The sequence below is a fragment of the Cyrtonyx montezumae genome, unplaced genomic scaffold (assembly GCF_038088225.1).
Source record: "Cyrtonyx montezumae isolate F1298 unplaced genomic scaffold, pur_monq_1.0 scaffold_4, whole genome shotgun sequence".
In the NCBI taxonomy this organism is placed as follows: Eukaryota; Metazoa; Chordata; class Aves; order Galliformes; family Odontophoridae; genus Cyrtonyx; species Cyrtonyx montezumae.
Window position 1 is genome coordinate 7,190,345 of NW_027072045.1, and position 18,983 is coordinate 7,209,327.

An 18,983-nucleotide genomic window follows, 5' to 3' on the forward strand; every position below is an offset into this window, starting at 1 on the left:
GCCAGCTCTTCATCAAATATACTTTAGGAATGTACGACAGCATCACCCCATTAAGATGAGCGCAGTGTGTTGATGTATAGTGGCTTTGTCCTGCTGCACCCAGGATTGGTTATGTAGCCCAGGGGAATGACTGTGTACCAAAGGGAACTATGATTTTGTGTTTCTTGGTATAACAGAAAAGTGCTACTACTTAATAATAAAAAGCAAGTGACCTCACAGGAAAAGAAAAAGGTGTAATGATAGGTGATGAAAGGCTGAGTTTGTGAGGTGGTCTGTTATTTTCAAAACAGTAAATAAAGCAGTCTTCAAAGCCCCTCCCCATCAGTAAATAGTGTTTGAACTCTATTTGGGTCCGGGAGAAGTTTTTTTCACCTTCTGCTTTAGCAAGAGCCTTCCTGGAAGCAGTGTAATTAGTGTACCAAGCCATTTTGCAGCTGTACCCAACTTCTATTTATTAAGTACAACTGGCAGCCTGGGCTGACTGTTGTCACAGGGAATGTAGCAAATAAGAAATCTGAGGATGGCCACGAGCTGAGGACTTGTCTGGGGTCCACCTGTAACTCCCTGTTCCAGATGATGAATGTCATTTACTTTTTCGTTCCCTTTTATCTGTTGCTTTGGAATTTCCTGTGACTTTCCAGTGCCCAGTTGATGATTAACTCTGCCTTTACCCAGGGAGAAATATTCATTAGATGATTAGATTAGCAAGCCACTGGAATTGGATTAAGGTAAATACTTCTTGTAAGTGAAGCAGGAAGAGCTGGCCCAGTATCTGCAGAGCTTCTGTCATCTATACAGGAAAGTGGAAGGGGAGAGAGCTGGTGAGCCAGTCGTGAGTAGTTAGGGGCCAGCTTAAGTGCTTTCATGTGTAATAGTCAGTGAAAGCTGCGGGCAGGATTTCTCCAAGGAAATCTGCTTATGAAGTAGAGTCAGCCAGCCTTTATACATTCTGTCAGATACAAGCGTGCTCTACCTTTACTGTAACCTTTTGTCCGCAGCACACGTGCAGACCTGGCATCAAAATGGGGGCATGGCAGATTAAAGGCACAGATGTGCATTTTTAGCTTATGATGATGATTCCTCCCTAATAAGATTTTTATCAGAGTGAGCATTTTTTTGTTTGTTTGTTTTTCAACTAATCCTCTTACGTACCTCAGATAAATTCTTTCCCTTGTCCTGAATATTAATCTGATTTTCAAATACTCTTTATGGTTTTGCTTCAGACTTTTGCATTCCCAGGGATGAGTAGCAACTGATTACAATAGTTTTAGATGACAGTCACCTGATCAAGCATACTGTCATAATCTCTTGAAGATAATCACTAAAAATATATCTTCCTTAATCCCCTTTGCTGGATAAGAGAAAAAGAGAAGGATTGATAAGGACAGTGTGCCGCGAGTAGTGGACTGACTGTGCACCACGGGTTGCTTTCCGTAGCTTCTTCCTGATAGAAATGCCATCTTTCCCCATCCTAAACAGCTTCGGAAAGCTGTGTGGATCAAGTAAACATAAAGAATTGGTGCTGGAAAAGGTGAAATACAGAAATTCAGTCAAAAGGATGTCAATTATTGAGGATGGGAATATTGCAGAGGTCTTGTATCTCATTCCGAAGCAGAGCTTACTGAAGCAACTGCCCTACTTGAATCCAGATGACTACTACTTGTGCGAGCGGTTATTTGGTGGTCCTGAGGATCTGGGTAAGTGAGGACTGAACTCACATCGTGATTTTTGTTCAGTATACCGATTTAATTGCTTTACAGATAGCTTCTTTTTTTGTGTAGCAGCAAGATGCTTTGTGACAACAGGTGTGCAGAAGTATTTTTAGTTACTGACAGGAGAGAACAAGGCATTAATCTGCAGAAGTACTCAAGCTAGAAATACACCTTTTGGAAGCACAACATCATATGGTGGTGTGTTCCAGACCTTCCCTAAGGCTTTTATGAAACTTTATTCCCTTTTGTTTTAAACCTATTGCCAAGTAGTTTCAATCGAAGCTGCCTAATTTCTGAATTGGAAGAGAGGAATAAAGACCCTACCCTGGTCATCTTATCACTTGTACATTTTAATATATAAATATGATGTAAATACATAATATATCTGTGAGCCCGAAAAAGCAAGTGTCATTCTGCCTTGCTGCAGTCATATTCTGGAGGAGACTTCTACAGACACCTGAGGAGTTTTTTTAAAGTACAATTTAAAATAGAAAATTGAATGAGCAGTGGCTGTCTGTATGATCAGCCCATGTTGGACTCCAAAGAAATCCACTGCATTTGTAGCCATCTGTTTTGAAATTTTCTTCTAATTTCTATGAGATGTAGATCTCTCCAGAAATAGACAGTTGTGCAATTCTTCACTAATTTATGAGCTTTTAGAAAGATAATGAGCATTATTTTGTCATCCTGCAGTTTGAGTGCCACTGTTCAATAGTATGGAAGTTGTGACCTGCTTTCCAATGGTGTGGCTAATGCTAGCTGAAAAGTTGCAAGGTATCTGGTGCCTCAGCTTTGCTTAAGTTGCAGTGTAAGTGGAGCCAGAATCAGCTACTTAAAACAGTAGTAGTGAAATGGTTACTGAAAAGTTTGTGGCTTTAAAAGCTGTATTGTGACTTTAAGAAAGAAAACGCATGAATCCATTTCTTAGCCCATGTGACTGCTTGAGGATTAGGGTGCTTCAAGTACCAGAAGATTTAGCAGCTTATATATGTTCCTGAAAGACAGCTTGCTGTCTGTATTTGGCTTTACAAACTGAGATTAGAAGTCACCCCATCCAAGTCATTTGGAGACTCACCTACTATATTGCTTGCTCCTCATAAGTGGAATTATAACCACCAAGAAAGATCCATTTCTGAGTGTTCTGGAAGGTCAGGAGTCTTCCCACAAGTGCAGAGCCTTTTTGTTTTCAGGAATTGAGCCTTTGGAGTCTCAGAGATTTAACCTGTGGCATGCTTGTGCTTGTCACCCAGCATGAAACTGTTGGTTTCATAAGGGGAAGGCTATAGAACATCACACACATTAAACGGTGGTGTGATGTAGCTAGTTAGGAGTAGTTCAAGACTTAAAGAGTCAGAAGACATTTCAAATCTCTTTAAGGTAAATGCAGGATGGGGGTCCTGGGTTTCATTTGGACAGTTTTCATTTCACCCATGCAGGATGAGGGTCCTGGTTTTCATTTGGCTGCTCAGCAGTCTTTGCTGCTGATTCCAGGAGAGATGATGAGGGGCTGCTTCCTAGAGAGAGCTGCCAGCACACACCCAGAGTCTTTTCTGCAACCAGACCTGTGCTATCTCAGAAGACTTAAGCACATGGTTAGGAGTCTCTGGGAGCAGGACTCCCTACAGAGAAGTATGTGGAAAAACGTCTGCTGCTTGAGACAAGCAACATTGAAGGCTGGTTGCAAAATAACGGGAATTTCCAAGAGAAAGTTGACTTGGAGCTGAATGATCTTGCTTCTTGTCTGAGATGCTGTCATCTGCTGTACTTGATTCCATGTGCAGCCTTTTCCTCTTTTCCTCTAGCCTGAATTCTGTTTGATTCAGCAGTGGCATCACCTGAGGGAAAGGAGATAGGTGCCATATTATCTAACCGACCTCCTGTGTGAGTTTAGTAACTGTTTATATAACAGTCTTAATTTAAAGCAGTGCTTCTGAGAGTGGCTACACGTGTTGGATCAGTTGGGTGTAAAGGAAGACAGAAGGAAGTTGAAAGAATGAGGAGGTGGGGGAGTTCAGAGTACGTGAAAGCAGATAAGTGGTGAGCCACGGGGCAGATTGGACTGTTGCAGGAACATAAAGCACAGAGACCCTGTGAAAAATGGGAGCTCATGGAAAAGGTGTGTGTGCAATGTGTGTATCTTTGCAGGGATGAGGATCCCCATGGTTAAGTGAGGAATCACAAGGAGGTATAGTGTTCTTGACAGGATTTGGCTGAACAGACTTGATATAGAAGGTCCAGTTCTAAAATACTAGCTGCACCATAAGCATTTGATGAATCCACACTGACATTCAACACATCATCTTGTTTGCATCAGTAGAGTGGGGTGTTAACAGTAAGAAAACTGGAGAATGCAACACCTGTACCATCAGTCCGTATCTGGGAAACAAGCAGGCGTTGTTCTGTGCCACGTGGCCATTTTCCATGCTTAGTATCTCTCTGAAGTTTCTATATCACCAGTCCCTATTGTTACCTGGAAGGAAAGAAGGAAGTTGCAAACTGAAAAATGAATTTACGTTTTAATCTTTATCTTACCTGCTAGCAGTGCTCCTAGGGGCTCCTGGCAGCATATATACTTGTTATGACCTGTGGCCATAGGGTTTTAGTAATGCTGTGTGAGCCTGTAAAGTGTCCAGAGCTAAGCAATGTTGAATGCAGCAAGTGGTGACGTGGGAGAGAAAAGTCCATGTTCTGTTGGCATCATAGTAGCTGACACTCTTTGACTCTGGCACAGGATTCTCATGTGCTTCAAATAAGGTGACTCTGCTTCTTGATATCTTTTCAGATAGCTTCAAGTGAGTGATCTCTTCTGGCCTCAATCCCTCTAATATGGTCTTTATAAAGTTGACTTATATTATGGAATATGGAGCACAACTTAAAAGTTTGTGGTAATCCAGGGCTGTGAGCCTTCTGTCATGCTCTCACAGAGCAATCTGAATTCAGAACGTGTTTTGAAGTCACGTAGCTGAACTTCAACAAAGATAAATCTGAAATGTTGGACTTGCACAGATAAGAGATGGAAAATAACTAACAGTACTCCAGAAAAGCTAATGAGAATAGTGATAATTAATGATAATGATAATAAATTCATAATATAAATAGAAATCAATTGCATGAAACTGCTGCAGAAAAATCTTACTCTCTTCTTACTGAAGAGGCCTCTGTTGGGTACTGCCTCTGGTTTTGGATATCACATTTCAGGAGGCTGATAAGCATGAAGAGAGCTAGTAGGAGGTAGTGAGAGCAGTAAGTTCAGGTAAGAAGACTTTTGAGGAAATATTAATAGAATTAGATTGACTTAATCCAGGAGAGTGGAGATAAGTGAGGGATTTAGTCAACCATCAGGTGTGTAAGGGGTTGTCAAATGGAGATGCTCTGCGCTGTACTGGGAAGCACAGAATGAGATAAGCTGCATCTGCAGTGGGGAAGATCCAGTTTGCATAACTGCATAACTTAGCTTTGTTTAGACACAGAGAAGTGGAGGGACAGTTTGCCAAAGCTTATTTTGGAAACTTTTTGGAGGTTTTTATGAATGTCATGAAGATCTAGGTGCTTGAGCCCACCCTGCACATGGATACGTGATCTTCTGTTTCTATGATCACGAATCACTGTCATATATGAACCTAGTTGAGTGCACTGATATTTATCTGTTGGTTGTTTATTTTAATTGTTTTTGAGAAACATACGGTTCTAGTGCCTTGATCCAGTTCAGATTTACAGGATGCCATATTTCTCCCTCCTTGAAATCCCATTCTTCTAGGAAAAACTGTGTGGTGTTGTACTAGAGATTAATAGGCATGGTGCTGAGTATTCTGTAGCCTGAGGTCAGGCTGTCACCCTGGGAGCAGCCTCTGTCTCTCAGGTGCTTTTCAGCACCTCTGGAGATTGGTTGCAAACCCATTGTGCTACCAGTGCTCAGCTGGGGTTCAGAATGAAGGCTCATGTGTGCCTGGTTCAGCGAAGCACAGCTAAGCTGGGCTGCTTGCTTTTCTACACTTGCCTCCACTACAGTGGTGTTGTGCTTTTGGCCTTGCAATGATTGCAGGTGTTGAAGAAGTAATTGCTTAGTTCAGCTTTACCAGGACAGAGTTGCTTTTCACTGCTTACCCATTAAACACAAGCAGATGTTCTCACTTGTGTTGCTCCAGGATTCACAGTGAGTAGCACAGTGGGCAAGGTTCAAGTGATTTTGTTATTTCAGTATTTATTGTGCTGGGGATAGATTTTCTTCTGAAAATAGCTGAGTACTGATTTTGTGCTGGAGTTCAGCTGCAACGTTAGGACCTGAAAGTCTTTGGTTCTGTAATTGTGTAAAGACACACACACACACACACACACACACACAAAAAAAAAAAAAAGGAAAAGGAAGAGTTAATTGGAACCAAGTCTTTGTCCCCCACTTGTTTCCAGTATTTCTATTCCTGTTTAATCACTCTACCATTTTTATTTCAAGTATTCAAACATTTAATGTCCTCTTCACTGCTGCCTTCCTGTTTCTGTTTGCTGTGTGCCAACTCATGGCCAGCACTGAAGATCAGCCCGAGCTAATATGCTTAGTAGTACATTGGTGGTTTAGCATTAATCTTCATTAACATCGCATGGGTTAGGTTAGAGAAACTGACTTCACCTCTGGTTGCTCCCTATCTCCTGAATTATTTGTTACATTTATCAAAAGAATTCCTAGTTCACTAGATGCTGGCAAGCAAAATTAACTAATTAGCTTTGAGTAGAAATAATGAAAATGTTGGGGGTTTTGCTTCCTGTATGGCTGTATAAAGTTAATAGCAGTGTAAAGATTACTGAGGGGAACTTTAGCCAAGTTCTTGTTTGCTTTGTAAGTCTGTTATTCAGCTGGATGCAGGAGCTGTGGGTGGAAGGAGTATGTTCTGGCCCTGTGAACCCAACTGTTGTTTACAGGAGTCTTCCTCTGTTGTGCCCATCAGTGCAGCTGTATAATCTCAGTGTTTTCACCAAAGAACCGAGAGAGAAGTGCAGGCAGCTCCTGGGTGGAGTGGCAGCAGGCCAGCACAGCGTGGGTCTGCTCCTGTGCTGCAGGTGGGGGCTCGGCCCCTCACCTGTAGGGCAGGTACATCTGAGGTGCAAGCTGGCTTCAGGCTAAGGATCCTGCCTTTCTGCTGGTGGATAAAGCATAGGTGGTGCTGGGATGAGGAAGAGAGACATGGCAACTGCTGTTGCTTCTCATCTGAGAGCTGTGCCTTGGGCCTGTGCCCCAGTGTGGATATAGGGATGGCATATGTTTAGTGCCCATATCATGGTTTGCCTCATCTTTGGGGACTGTGGACTTCACTTTCATCTGCTTTGTTGGGTGTTACATTGTTGAGGCATACGCCAAAGGGTGAGATGCTCCATCCCATCTCTCCAGACTGTAAAACACACAGCTTGCTGCTTTGCCCTGCAAATGAGCTGACTTAGCAGCAAGCTGCTTCGAGCTGTTTTTTCATGGGCCTCTCATGGAGGTGTTCTTCAGACTTGAATCCTTGCCTCTGTCCTGCTGATAGCACTGAGCACCAAACTGCCCCGACAGGCTGTAAAGGTTATTCTGTCAAGTTAATCCAATTCTGAAGTGGATTATCAATATCAAATCTCCTTAACCTTAGGCACGTACAGTAAAGTATGACACTTGTGTATGTTCTTTCCTGTGAGGAATTCCTGTCTTCATGCAGCATTACGCAGTAACTGTCAGATGGTCACTGACACTGTGTGCATAGTTGTGTCTGCAGCAGTACTGGTTGTGATTGTGCATTCATCCGCAGGTGAATAGGGATGATTTTATATGGTAAGCTTTCAAAAAACGTGTTTAATGTAAACCATTGTCAGTAGGCATTGTTCAAATGTCTGCATGGATCAGAAAGAAGTTCACAGGGGTGCTCCTGAAGCACGATCTTCTTTCTAAGGATTAACAGTAACCTAAGCATTGTGGAAGTCAGTTGTTACATCAATAATACAAATGCGTGTTCAGAGGTAAATATTTGTACATGCCTACTGTGAGAAAAGCACCCACTGGAGGCACTGCAAAGGCATACAAAGTAACCAGCTTTTCTCATCCCTTTCTAAAGAGGAGATGATCTGGAGGGGCCAGGTGCTGTTTACATAAGCTTGTGCATTAGTCTTCTTAATGTTTACAGCAAAGATGAGCGCCATTGTTTCCTTATTTTGCCTTGCAATAAATTAAACATTATGGTTTTCTGTTTTATGTATATTTTTTACTATTCTCTTTAATGTAATAGCAGCTTGCAAGAACCTCAGAAGATCAAATTTTGTTTTAAGAAATTCAGACTACTTACTAGATCAAAACCTATGGAATACCAAACTCCTGAAGAATCTAGTTGTATAAGAGTGTTTAATGTCTGTACTTAAAAAAGTAGTCACTCAAATCAAAATGAAATACACAACTTTGCTAGATCAGGTGATGCATTTGGCAACTTTTCATTTGTTTACCTTACTGCAAAAGATGGCACATCATTGTAAATTGAATTTAAGCATTAGAGAGTGCTTGAATTCAAAGTAGTGTGATGTGGATGGCAAAGAAAAGAATAGTGGAAAACTTAGGGATAAGACCCAACCCATTGGACTTTAATTGCCTGAGGATCAGCCTTATCATCACCAGACTTCAGGCAGGGTAGCATGGAGGCTGGGTGAACCTGGAGAGGCACAAGAGCAATGCGTGCAAGATCAAGATCAGGTGTGTCTTACCACACACCTGGGAATGAGCACACAGACATATGAGAACAGTTTTTTCATGTACAAGCTGAGTTCTGCTCAGGTCTGTGTCTGAAAAGCTCTGCTGAAGTCATCAGCTTTCCTAGGGTCAGTTGCCTGCTTTCTTTTGTGCTTAATAAGTATTGCTGCTTGTGCTGCCTTCAAAGGTTGGAAAATGTGTCAGTTGTCCAAGTGGCTGAGGAAGACACACCAGAACAGGCTGCTGGGCCGGGTGATGTTGGAGGGGAACAGAAGCCAGGAAATACTTTGTATAGCTTTCAAATGTTGGAACTGAAAACTGCGTTCCTCCACATCAGGACATTGGGACCACTGTGGGATTGCAAGAGATTTCATGTTGACATCATTTTTCCCTCTGAGCAGACATAGTCAGGATGAATACTAAAGCAACTGTTGTTTTTGCAAAACTCCATCACAGGCACTTTGGAGAAGTGGTGACTTAAACTGACTGAGGCTATACAGGGGTGAAGCTGTGGCAGGCTTTGCTGCCAGGGCTGTGCCAGGCTTTTTTTCTGGAAGGAAAAAGATGTTAATTAGAGGATAATTTTCCTGGATGTTATTTAACAGTGCAACTTCTCCCTTTGTGATTTCTAGCAGGCAGTTTCCATCATTGATGGATCGACAGCAGATACCAGTTTGTAAGGAGTTACATAAAAACAGTGTTTTGATATTCATAAGCCATGGCATCATCTGTGAGGAATGAGAGCAAGATAAAAACACAAAAGCTAACTTTTAAATAACAAATCTTATGTCATGACTAAACTGTTTAGTATCTTAATGTAGTTTTTCAACATTGTTACCATACAGGAAAGCAAAACCCACTGGTTAACTCTCGCTTTGTGGAGTGATCTCAGTACGACCCCCATGTCCTTTGCAGAATGTGCAAAGAAGAAGCAGTAATGTAATTATGCAGTGCAGCTATCCTGTACTCACTGTGAATATTTCATCCTGGTTGTGCTAGGGGAAAACTCTGTTGAAGATCTACAGCGCAAAAGTCTTTGTAAAGACAAGAAGGCTGTTTTTCTTTCTTCAAAATATGCACCTCTAAATAGCAGTAAGCTCCAGGGTTGTGTTTCCGAATCGCTACCTACTTGTCTTTCCTCTCTGGTTTACAAGTAGGTTTTGAATAGTGCAGCAAGGTAAATGTCTGTTCCAGGTGTAGAGCAATGAGATTAAAAGAAAAAAATCATCCCAGTTTAAAAAGATTTTTATTTATAATACCAGCATGTGGTCTCTATATCCTCTTATGCTGAAATCAGTGGCATTTGATTCCTGAAATGTCCAGCCTAATATGCTGCAGTCTGTATTTTGAAATTTATTTCTGTGTGCATGCTGTAGTCTGACACTGCAACTTTCTGTGGCTGAATGACACGAATATTCAGCGTAGGGTGAGATGAGATATGGCAGCATTAATCTGTAGCACATGTGAAAAATGGAACTAATGAACTCAGAGAACAGAAAGTCCAGATATCAGCACTCATATTCCATGTCTGCAGCTGCTGGAACAAAAAAGAATGAATGGTAATCATCACAGCCCTTTGGAGGGTGTCAGAAGATCTCAGGAAAGAGTTAACATCCATGGATGTAGAGCATAGGCCGTGCTCTGTGCATCAGCTCAAATATTTATGAATGAAGGTCAGATGTGGCCCTTCCAAGCTGCAGTCCCCTGACTGTTTACAAAATACCGCTTGAAGAAGAACACAACCAAAGGCTGAGTTACAACCTGACTGTGTGTGTGTGTCAGAAATGTGACACAGTGAATTCTGCCTGGCCGTGGCGGGGTTGAGCCCAGCCCTGCACTGGGGCTCGCTGCTATTAATAGCAGCACTCTGAATCACAGAAACGACAATGTCAGGCTGCTGGGCTGTGCCTTACTTACATGTTAGGCTGCTAACAATAGAAAGCCAGCCGAGGTTTGCTAGAGGATAGCTACTTCTTTCCATACATGTGCCTGAATCTCTGTCAGTCTCTCTAATTTACATATTCATTTATAAAAGAGTATGATTGAGTAAGATGAATCTTTTGGGTGAAGCAGGCTGGTTCATTTCACTTCTTTCTGTTGTTCTTGGTGGCATTTATACAAAACATTTAGCATTTATTTACTGAAAATATTTTTAACGCTGGATGTATGCTCTGATTTTCCGGCATATATCAGCCATCTGGTTCTCTGGCTGGCTGATGCCTACAGCTAGTTTCTTTATATCAATTTATTTCTCCCTATGTATTGAGGTATTAAAAAGGAATTCTCTCATGGAGGTGCAAGTTCCAAGTCAGATCCAACTCTCAGAAAAATAGAGGCTTTTCAAGAAACGGATGTTCCTCTGACTCAGGAGCGCACGTAGGATTTGCTCTGGGGTGCTGTGTAAATTGTTGCTCCACCACATTACCTAGACAAGATACTGCACTGAGTTGTGGTCAGGTTGAAGCTATAACCCACCAAACCTGCCCCTAACCTATCCCAGAATAGCTCTGTATTCAACCCAGCTGTCTTCTGCTGAGGTCACCTTTGTCCTTGGCAAGTCAATTTATTTTCCTTTGTCGTTTTCTCCACCTCTCAAACAGGTATTAAAATTTACTGCCCAAGGGAAGGTATGCTGGGGTCAGTTTGTGTTGGCAAAGTCACTGGCAGCTAGCTACAATGAGGAATAAAGTTATTTATAAGCAAGGAAAAAGTAGTGTATAAATACAATAGTATTGCAACTTGATATAGGCAGTATAAATGTATTAAAAATAAAACACGTTAGGTGCTTTTAATGAGCATTCAGGATTTTGAGTAATCATATTTCAAAGCTTTTTCTCCGTAACAGGCAATAAAAATGGGCTTGCCAAGAGTGTTGGTTCTCACCTAACTCTGAGCTGTTACCTTCTAATAGAAAACAGAAATGCTCCCTATTTTGCTAAAGACAGTGAGATTTGGCAATATAAGGGTTTGTTTGTATGGTTTTTAACCTCAGCTTACTGACCAGTCATCCTCTGGTAGTCCTTGGTGCCTGAAAGACCAAGATTTGGAAAGTTGGTTTGGTGTCCAGGCTCAACAGGTGCTGGGGGCTGAGATTCACCCTGGCAGTGCTGCTGGTTCGGTACACTGCTCTTTCTTCTCAATTCCATGAATACTTAGAGCTGTCATCCCAAAAGGAGTCACAGAAGAGGAGCTGGAGCTTCCAGGTGTTTGATGACTCAGAGTACTTGACTCACTCCAGTTTGGCTATGCTTCTAAACCCAGTTGCTCACTGAACTTGCAGTTCTGATTTTGATTTTATTTTAATTCTTATTTCGAGTAGCGAATAGAGTCAGCACTCCCAGTTTGCAGGTATTATATGTGTTACTGTGCTCTGTGCCATGGTCAGGGAACATTGGGAGGTCATTTATGACTGTGCTTTGTGGTCTATAATTGCAGTTTGCTAACAGTTTTAAACTAAAACCAGGAGTGGATAGAGTTCTCACCAGAGAAAATCCACTGCGCTGCAGCCTGTCTCAGCGTGTGCCTGTGTTCATCTTGTATTTCTCTTTCTCATCCTGGCTAAACTTGAGTAAGTAAAATAAAATTAAAAAAAAAAAAAACGCTCGCAGAAAGCACTTCAGCCCTGTGTGTGTTTGAACAGCTCCCCTCTTTTCTCCCACATCTTCTCACTGTCAGCCTTCTGCCAGTCGCTTGGGAGCAGATTATTGCCAGCTCAGTTGTGCGAGGGTAGAGGAATGCAAGGTGGTGTCAGCGCTGGGAGCTGCGGCCATGGGATCCGGCATTTGTTACGCAGCAGCAGCTGAAGCTGGTTGCCTCAGCACAAGGGGCAGAGTCCACACACAGGGTAGGAGCTGCAGGAAAAGACCACCGTGGGAGAAGATAAGAAGCACACAAAGAGACGAGGCGAGCGGTAGGACTGCGTACGATCTTGCTGGAAATCTGAGGAAGATAATTATCTGGAATAAGTTCCCTCTTTCTTTTTTTCTGTTCCTTTGTTTTTGTTTTTTTTTTTTGTTTGTTTGTTTTTAAATCCACCTCAACCAAACGCTGCTGGAAAAGAGATCGTGTTTAGATTACTTCAGCTAATTCTTGCTGCTTCCCCTACGAAGAAAATTTATTTGCCATGGTGAAAGAGAAAGGTAAATCTATTTATTGTTAGACTGGAACTGAAAGGAACTGATGTGCCAGCCACAATTACCTGAAGTTTAAACCTTCGCATTTAAAACGAAGCATGTCTTCACTGGCAGTTCTCCTTTCTGTAGCTGTGATGTGCCAAAACTGCAGTGGGTTGCTTTGATTGTCTTTGTACTTGTTTTCGTGAGGGTAAAATCCAGGACACACCTGAATTAAGGTGCTTGTACAGCTGAGTTCCTTCTGTGCATGTATCTTTTCTGTGTGCTAGTTTGCTGTAGTTGGTTTATTACCTGTGTTAGTCACTGCTCAAGGAGCTTTACTGCCAAAGCAGTTAGCTTAGTTTTTAAGATAAACACAAGTTTATCAGCGAGCCTGGATGTGACGTGGTCTTACCTATTAATGAAGATGGCAGTTACAAGGGAATTTTATATCATGTTGGAATTTTGCAGCAGTAAATAACACATTTCACTTTTGCCTCTAAGTAACATGTTAAGCCTGCTACAGGAGCTGGTTGAAGAATTTTAGTGTCGTTGTGGAGTCTTTCCTCACAGTAAGAGCAGTCTGTACTGTTTATTGCATAGCGAAGATGTGAAATGCATCCAGAATTATATTTGAGCAGTGGGTGGATATGCTTTTGGAGCATTGTGTTATCAGGAATTCAGACTTACTCTATGTTTTATGAAGAGCAGGGTCTGTGTTTACTTTTCTGAGGGCTCTTTGAAAGATTGTGTGTGATAAATTCAAACTAAAGTAAGAGATGATAAAAAGTTGGATGAGTGAGTAGTTATTCAACTCTGAGCATTTGCATTGTAATTTCATGCTACGTATGAAATAAATGGAGTGAATTTAGCCTAATTGGGTTTACATTGGAGTGAGCAGGACGAAATCCTCAGTAGTCTGCCATATTATATCAGATAGATGGAGAGTTGTAGTCATAAGCATTATTCAGGCTACAGATGCTTTTGTTGATGAGCAGTGTAAGTAGTTACTTAACAGCTCTGAGATCCGTTACTTAAGGTTTACAGGGTCATTTTTATAATGTCATGGTGGTGAGCTGTTGACCTGCTTCCAGTGTCAGTGAGCCATATTAGGGATGGTTCAAGAAGCAGTTTCATCCCAAATCCTTGAAGCTGTAACTTTCAAAGATTCGGTATCATTGAGATCAGTTACATTTCTCATCTTTATAGGAAAGTGTGTTACCATTCAGCTTATAATAACTGTTGGTTATTTTTGAAGATAAGTTTTGAAATTAGGCTGCTGATGTTCTTGAAATGCTCAGTAGATATGTGTAGTAGTTTTAGAAGTCAGTACATTTCTGCTCCCTGTCCAGCCTGTGCGCAGTTGGTTCAACTCCTCATGGAAGTAATCTGTAAATAGTATTTACAGGTGAAAGTTGTGATATAGCTGTAAAGAAATTAAAACAAGCCTGCCATTTTCATTTAAAAAAAAGGAAACAAAATAATAATGTTAAAAGTCGATGACAGCAAAGCATTGTGCTTAAATTGATCTATTTTTCCAGCAAAACATCCTCATCATGCCCCCCCCCCATCCTCCCCACCAATTCCATAGCTGGTAATATTGATGTTGAGTGTAAAATTTGTCTTCTGTTTGCACAGGTCATAGACTAAAAGAGTGGATTCCTCTCTTTAATTTTGTGGTACAGTTACTGATAGTTCATACGTCATTACTGCAGAACAAGATGTTGATACCATTTGGTATTTTTAAGCTGCTACAAATATCATTCTCTAGAGTAATACACTTGCAAAATGCGGGGCAGTATATTGCCATGGATTGGCTCTCTTCCAACCATTGAAAAAAGCCTTGTTTTTAGCAAGCTGAAAATGCTTTCAGTCCAGTATCAGTTGGTTGACATGTTAATGAGGCACTGGAGGGGCTGGTTTCAACTAGAAAAATGTAATTCCAATTCACTGAAGTGCAAAGTGGTTAGTAACAGTTTTTAGCGAATTAGCATGCTTCATTATGTTCATACTGTGGAATGATTTCAGTGTCTGCCTGGTCAATTCACATACCAACAAAAAAAATCCTGAGGCCAGGATGTTTTCTGCTGACACCAAATGTTGCTTCCTAAATGATGGGTGTTTGACTGATGCCCCATTTTAATGCCTTTGACTCCTTTCCAATTATGAGCCCTTATTATTATCTAGATATTTAGATAAAATTATTGTCATTGTCTTACAGCCAAAGACAACTTAGTCTTTTTATATCCTGCAACAGAAGGGAAGTTTACTATGTATATCTGTATCTTGTTAACTGCCTTCTGCAATTTAAAACTCCCACTGAATAATCAGCATTCTTGGAGCTTTGGCCAATGATTGAATTTTGAGTCTGCCAGCCACGTGGCTGGATATATTGTCCAGAGCTTGTTACCTCCATTACGTCACAGTAACTGAGGATTTAGCCCCGATTCTTGATTTCTTGTCCTAGCACTCACCTGCTTGCCTGCTGGGTGCTGGGAATCAATCTTTTATCTGATGAACTCTTGGACTGGGTCATAGATGAACCAAACCATGGAAGTGAAGTAACATCAATTTGTGCCAAGCTTCTCCGTGCTTGGAAGGATCAGAGAGAAAAGAGGAAGTTCTGAAGTCTTTTAGGGTTAGGGAAGTAGTACAGTGGCCTTTTATTTCTGTTCAGGATGTTCTGCTCCTGTTGAAGGGTACCAGCCTGTGGTAAGCTAGGTCAAAGCTAGGTCATGTTTGCAGCTCCTCACAAATGTCTCTGTAGATATTGAGTTGGTAATGGGTTTCCCAGTAAACAACACAGAAAGTAAGGTTCACCAAAATGTTAATATTTCCTGTATAATATGGCTTCTAGTCTAATTAAGTCTTGAAGAGAGACTTAGTTCTATCTTTTTTTTTTCATACCATTGATAAAGCATGTTATTGATAATCCTGAAGGTTATGACCAAGAGGACTGTTTTTCTACTAGCAGTAGCTCCAGTCTTGCCCTCTCTTCCACTGACATATCCCAAAGCCCACAAGTCTTCAAGCAGCTTTTATTCTTCCTTTTTCCCTTGAAGTAAGTTAGGCTGCTTTCAATGGATCTGTACTTGAAAAGCATGCAAAATGCTACCTCTGTGTTAATTTCAGTGTGTTCTCTGTCTGGATCACTCTCTCCTGTTTATTTGCAGTCTCAACATTTGTTTCCAGTGTGAATGAAGAAAATGCTAAACAGGGATCTGGGTCCTGGAGCCGTCTCTTGAGTTGTGGATAGTAATGAAAAATAGTCTTGAACTGAACTCATGACTTTGGAACTTTTATCCCCAGGTGACCTGGGAAGGTCTCCAAGCTTGTTGCTTTTGGAGCATTGGAGGAGGTTATGCATTTATGCTTTGTCAGGGAGGATTGGGGAGTTTTGTTTTCTTTGGTTTACTTTGTTTTACATTTACTCCTGCTTGACAGGTTAGGAGCTAGGCTTTTGGGGTTTTCTTGTGATAAGTCAGTGTGCTAATGCTAACTTGGACCAGCCACAGAAAAAGGCATTTTATAAATAAGTGTAGTATTCTTGTAGATAAGGTACTAAACTACAGAGCAGTTCTGTGTTAGAGGTTTTTAAGGTGACCTTGGGGAAGTAATTTGATCTCTCCCTGTGTTAGTTAATCTGTAAAATGAGGATAAGAACATTCCTCTTGTCTGCCTTGATTATTTGAATTAGAGGTCTTTGGAGCAGAGATGTTTTTATTTTTCATTGTGATAGATGTGAAAAGTAGCCTTGGTTTTCAGTTTTAGCAACTGCTGCTTGCCAAAAAAAAAAAAAAAAAAAAAGATCCAATGGTATGTGAAATATCAGGTAAACATCTTGTTACTTTTTAACCCCAAACAACTGTAAGACAATTATGCTTTTACTGGAAAATTTATGGCATTGTTTTTTTCCACTTTCTCTTTCTAAATTTACTTTTTATCTTAGGTTTCAAATTGTGGTTCTGGTGATCAGCACTGACACTGACAGAAAAACAAATAATCAAAGAGCTGCTGGCTCATGCACTGCAGCTTGCTCAAGTTTTTGTGTTCTTTTTAAGTAGCACTTAGTTCACACCAGGGCATGAATATTCAAGTCCCAGGGGTAAGACAAGTGCAGTCCCACCATGCCTGGTGGCTTCCCATGATCCCAGCAGTGAAATTCCATACATTCCTTGCATCCCAGCTGCTTGTACAAGCAGTGCTCTGAAGGTACCGTTGGCAGCTATTTTATATGGAAAAGCAGGGAGCCCTTTTGCCATTGATCTCACTGGAGGGGAGGGCTTAGTGCCTTTAGGCATTAAATTCCAAACCTCAGAGTTCATGCTTCAGATGGTGGTAGAGGCAATTAAGCTGTTCCTTTTCTGAGAACAGACACAGGGAGCGTCACTGGCCTACAAAACTGTTTTGAGATGGGGAGTTGCAATCAATTTATTGTCAACTAACCAGCTTTTAATTATTGATTCTTCTAGTGTAAAATGAAAAGCAAAAGAGGATACATGATCAGAGAAACATACCTTGACTTCTCTCCATCCTGCTTTCTGGTCTCCTGTACTTATATTAAGCTTTATGTTGTGTCTTAGCATCCCTCCTGCTCTGACATCTCCCACTGAGCATGGTCTGTTTCACATTTACCATCCATTAAGTCATTTTTGCAGAGGTGCTGTGTGCTCCTCCAACAGTTCTGATGCATGATGGGTCCATTTTGTCCATTGCTGAGCTGGCTGTCAGTAGGACCAGTGCAAGGCAATCCTTGGCAACCTCCTGCACATGGTGCCCCAGCAGCACCCCACCTCCATCCCCTGCTACTTCTGCTTGGTACAAGTGAGCAGACTGCAGATCACGTTGTTGGATGTCTTGGATGAGAATTTGAAAGGCAGGTTTTTAAAGACACTGGCATTTGCTTAGTATATGAAAACCGAGCACTTTTAAAATATGCTAAACTAGGGACAAGAAATATTTTTCTAGAGGGGAGGCAGGAAGCTTGGTAGGAAGGATCCTGTAGGTTAGGATAGCATGGTAATTTGGTCTGCCACTGTAAGAGAATCAGTCCTCTTTGTGAAAAATGAATGTATCACAGAGAAGCCCAAGTTCTGCTAATCAAAATGGGCTGTGTCCTTTGGGTGGGAGAAACCAGGGAAAAGGAGTTCTTTGTTTCTGGGGGCAATCTATAACTAATTTAGAAAGGATTATTTATAACAAACTTGGTTTTTCACCTAGAGAACAGTCAGTATCCCCAAAAGGATGATTAATCCTTGCCTTCACTGAGCCTGGATAGCTTTCTGGCTCACTAGGGATCTGGCTGAGGAGAACTCCTAGGCACCATCTTAAGCCTATTCTGTTCAGCAGAGTATCTCATTGAGTCTAATTGAATCACTGGGATTTAAAGCTAAGTAAGTGCTTCGGGCTTGTCTCGAAGTTGGGCTCCACTGGGAGGAGGGCCATGTGATATTTGTGCAGCAAAGTCCCATATTTTATTGATGGCAATCATTTTTGTGTTGTATGTTAGCTGCATTATTGTGTAGGACATGATGAGAGAAATAGTAGTGTCTTTTATAACACTTTATGATTAGGTCATATACATCCAGAAATGAGAGATACTTTCTATAGCTCAGCAGTGCATGGTTGCTGTATTACATACTGACTGGAAAGCAGAAGCAGGAAAGCTGAGGGATCCCCTCAAAGCTGCAGAGCAGGGAGCAAGAGCTAGAACAAGGGTTGAACAAAGTAATTTTACTACAAATTCTGTTTTGAAGGATCTTCTCTGTGACAGCCCTGTTTCTGTGCAAGGTTTTCACCGTTTTTCATCCACGCATCAAATTGCAGTAACGGTATGGCACTGTGCAGATACTGGAAGACTGCGAGGAGACCGCTGTCTTAAGTAGGTCAGTGGCTGTCCTTAGATAATCTTTGGGATGAAAAGCAGAAGACTTGATTTTTTTAAGTCAGCATTTTAATATTTTCATACTTGAGAAGGGAATTCAGTTCTTTTTACCATATGGAATCGTTCTTATAGCTTTAAAAAGGAAGCTTAGGGTAACTCAAACGTGAGTTCATTGGTGCTGCCTAAAATCCATGAATGGATTGCTGTTAAGGTGACCCAGAGGACCATTTGCTGAGTGCTGCTACAGGTAAGCAGCAGTCATCAGTAAGATAGAATTTCCATGCTCTCTGGAAAAAAACCTCTGCTTTTTCTGCTAACTTGAGCAATATTCTTTGCACGGCCTCGAGGACTCACAGTGAATCATTTGACACTTCTTATAATTCATTATTTTCAGTCAGATTTTGATACAGACATCAGGTGAGATGATTTAGATGGTCTGTAAATCTGACATTTGTCTGTAAATCTGACATTTGTCTGTAAATCTGACATTTGTCTGTAAATCTTTTATTCCATTCCTTGTGTGACATCAGCTCTGTCTGTGGTATACATACTTTACAGATATTTAGAAAAGTCACCAA

General features: G+C 41.2%; 1 protein-coding gene across 13 annotated transcripts in view; it reads left to right on the forward strand.

Annotated features, from left to right (window-relative positions):
* Nucleotides 1-18,983, forward strand: part of ABLIM1 (actin binding LIM protein 1) — a 164,887-nt gene that overhangs the window by 56,023 nt on the left and 89,881 nt on the right. Inside the window, exons 1-2 of one of the 13 annotated variants that reach the window (XM_065746017.1) lie at nt 12,141-12,319; nt 12,469-12,548. The exons of 11 other annotated variants lie outside the window; for them this stretch is intronic. In XM_065746017.1, the coding sequence (XP_065602089.1) occupies nt 12,533-12,548 (16 nt within the window). In that variant the 5' untranslated portion in view covers nt 12,141-12,319; nt 12,469-12,532. Of the gene's footprint in view, nt 1-12,140; nt 12,320-12,456; nt 12,549-18,983 lie in introns of those variants that run through there. One more of the 13 variants, XM_065746016.1, reaches the window with a different exon arrangement.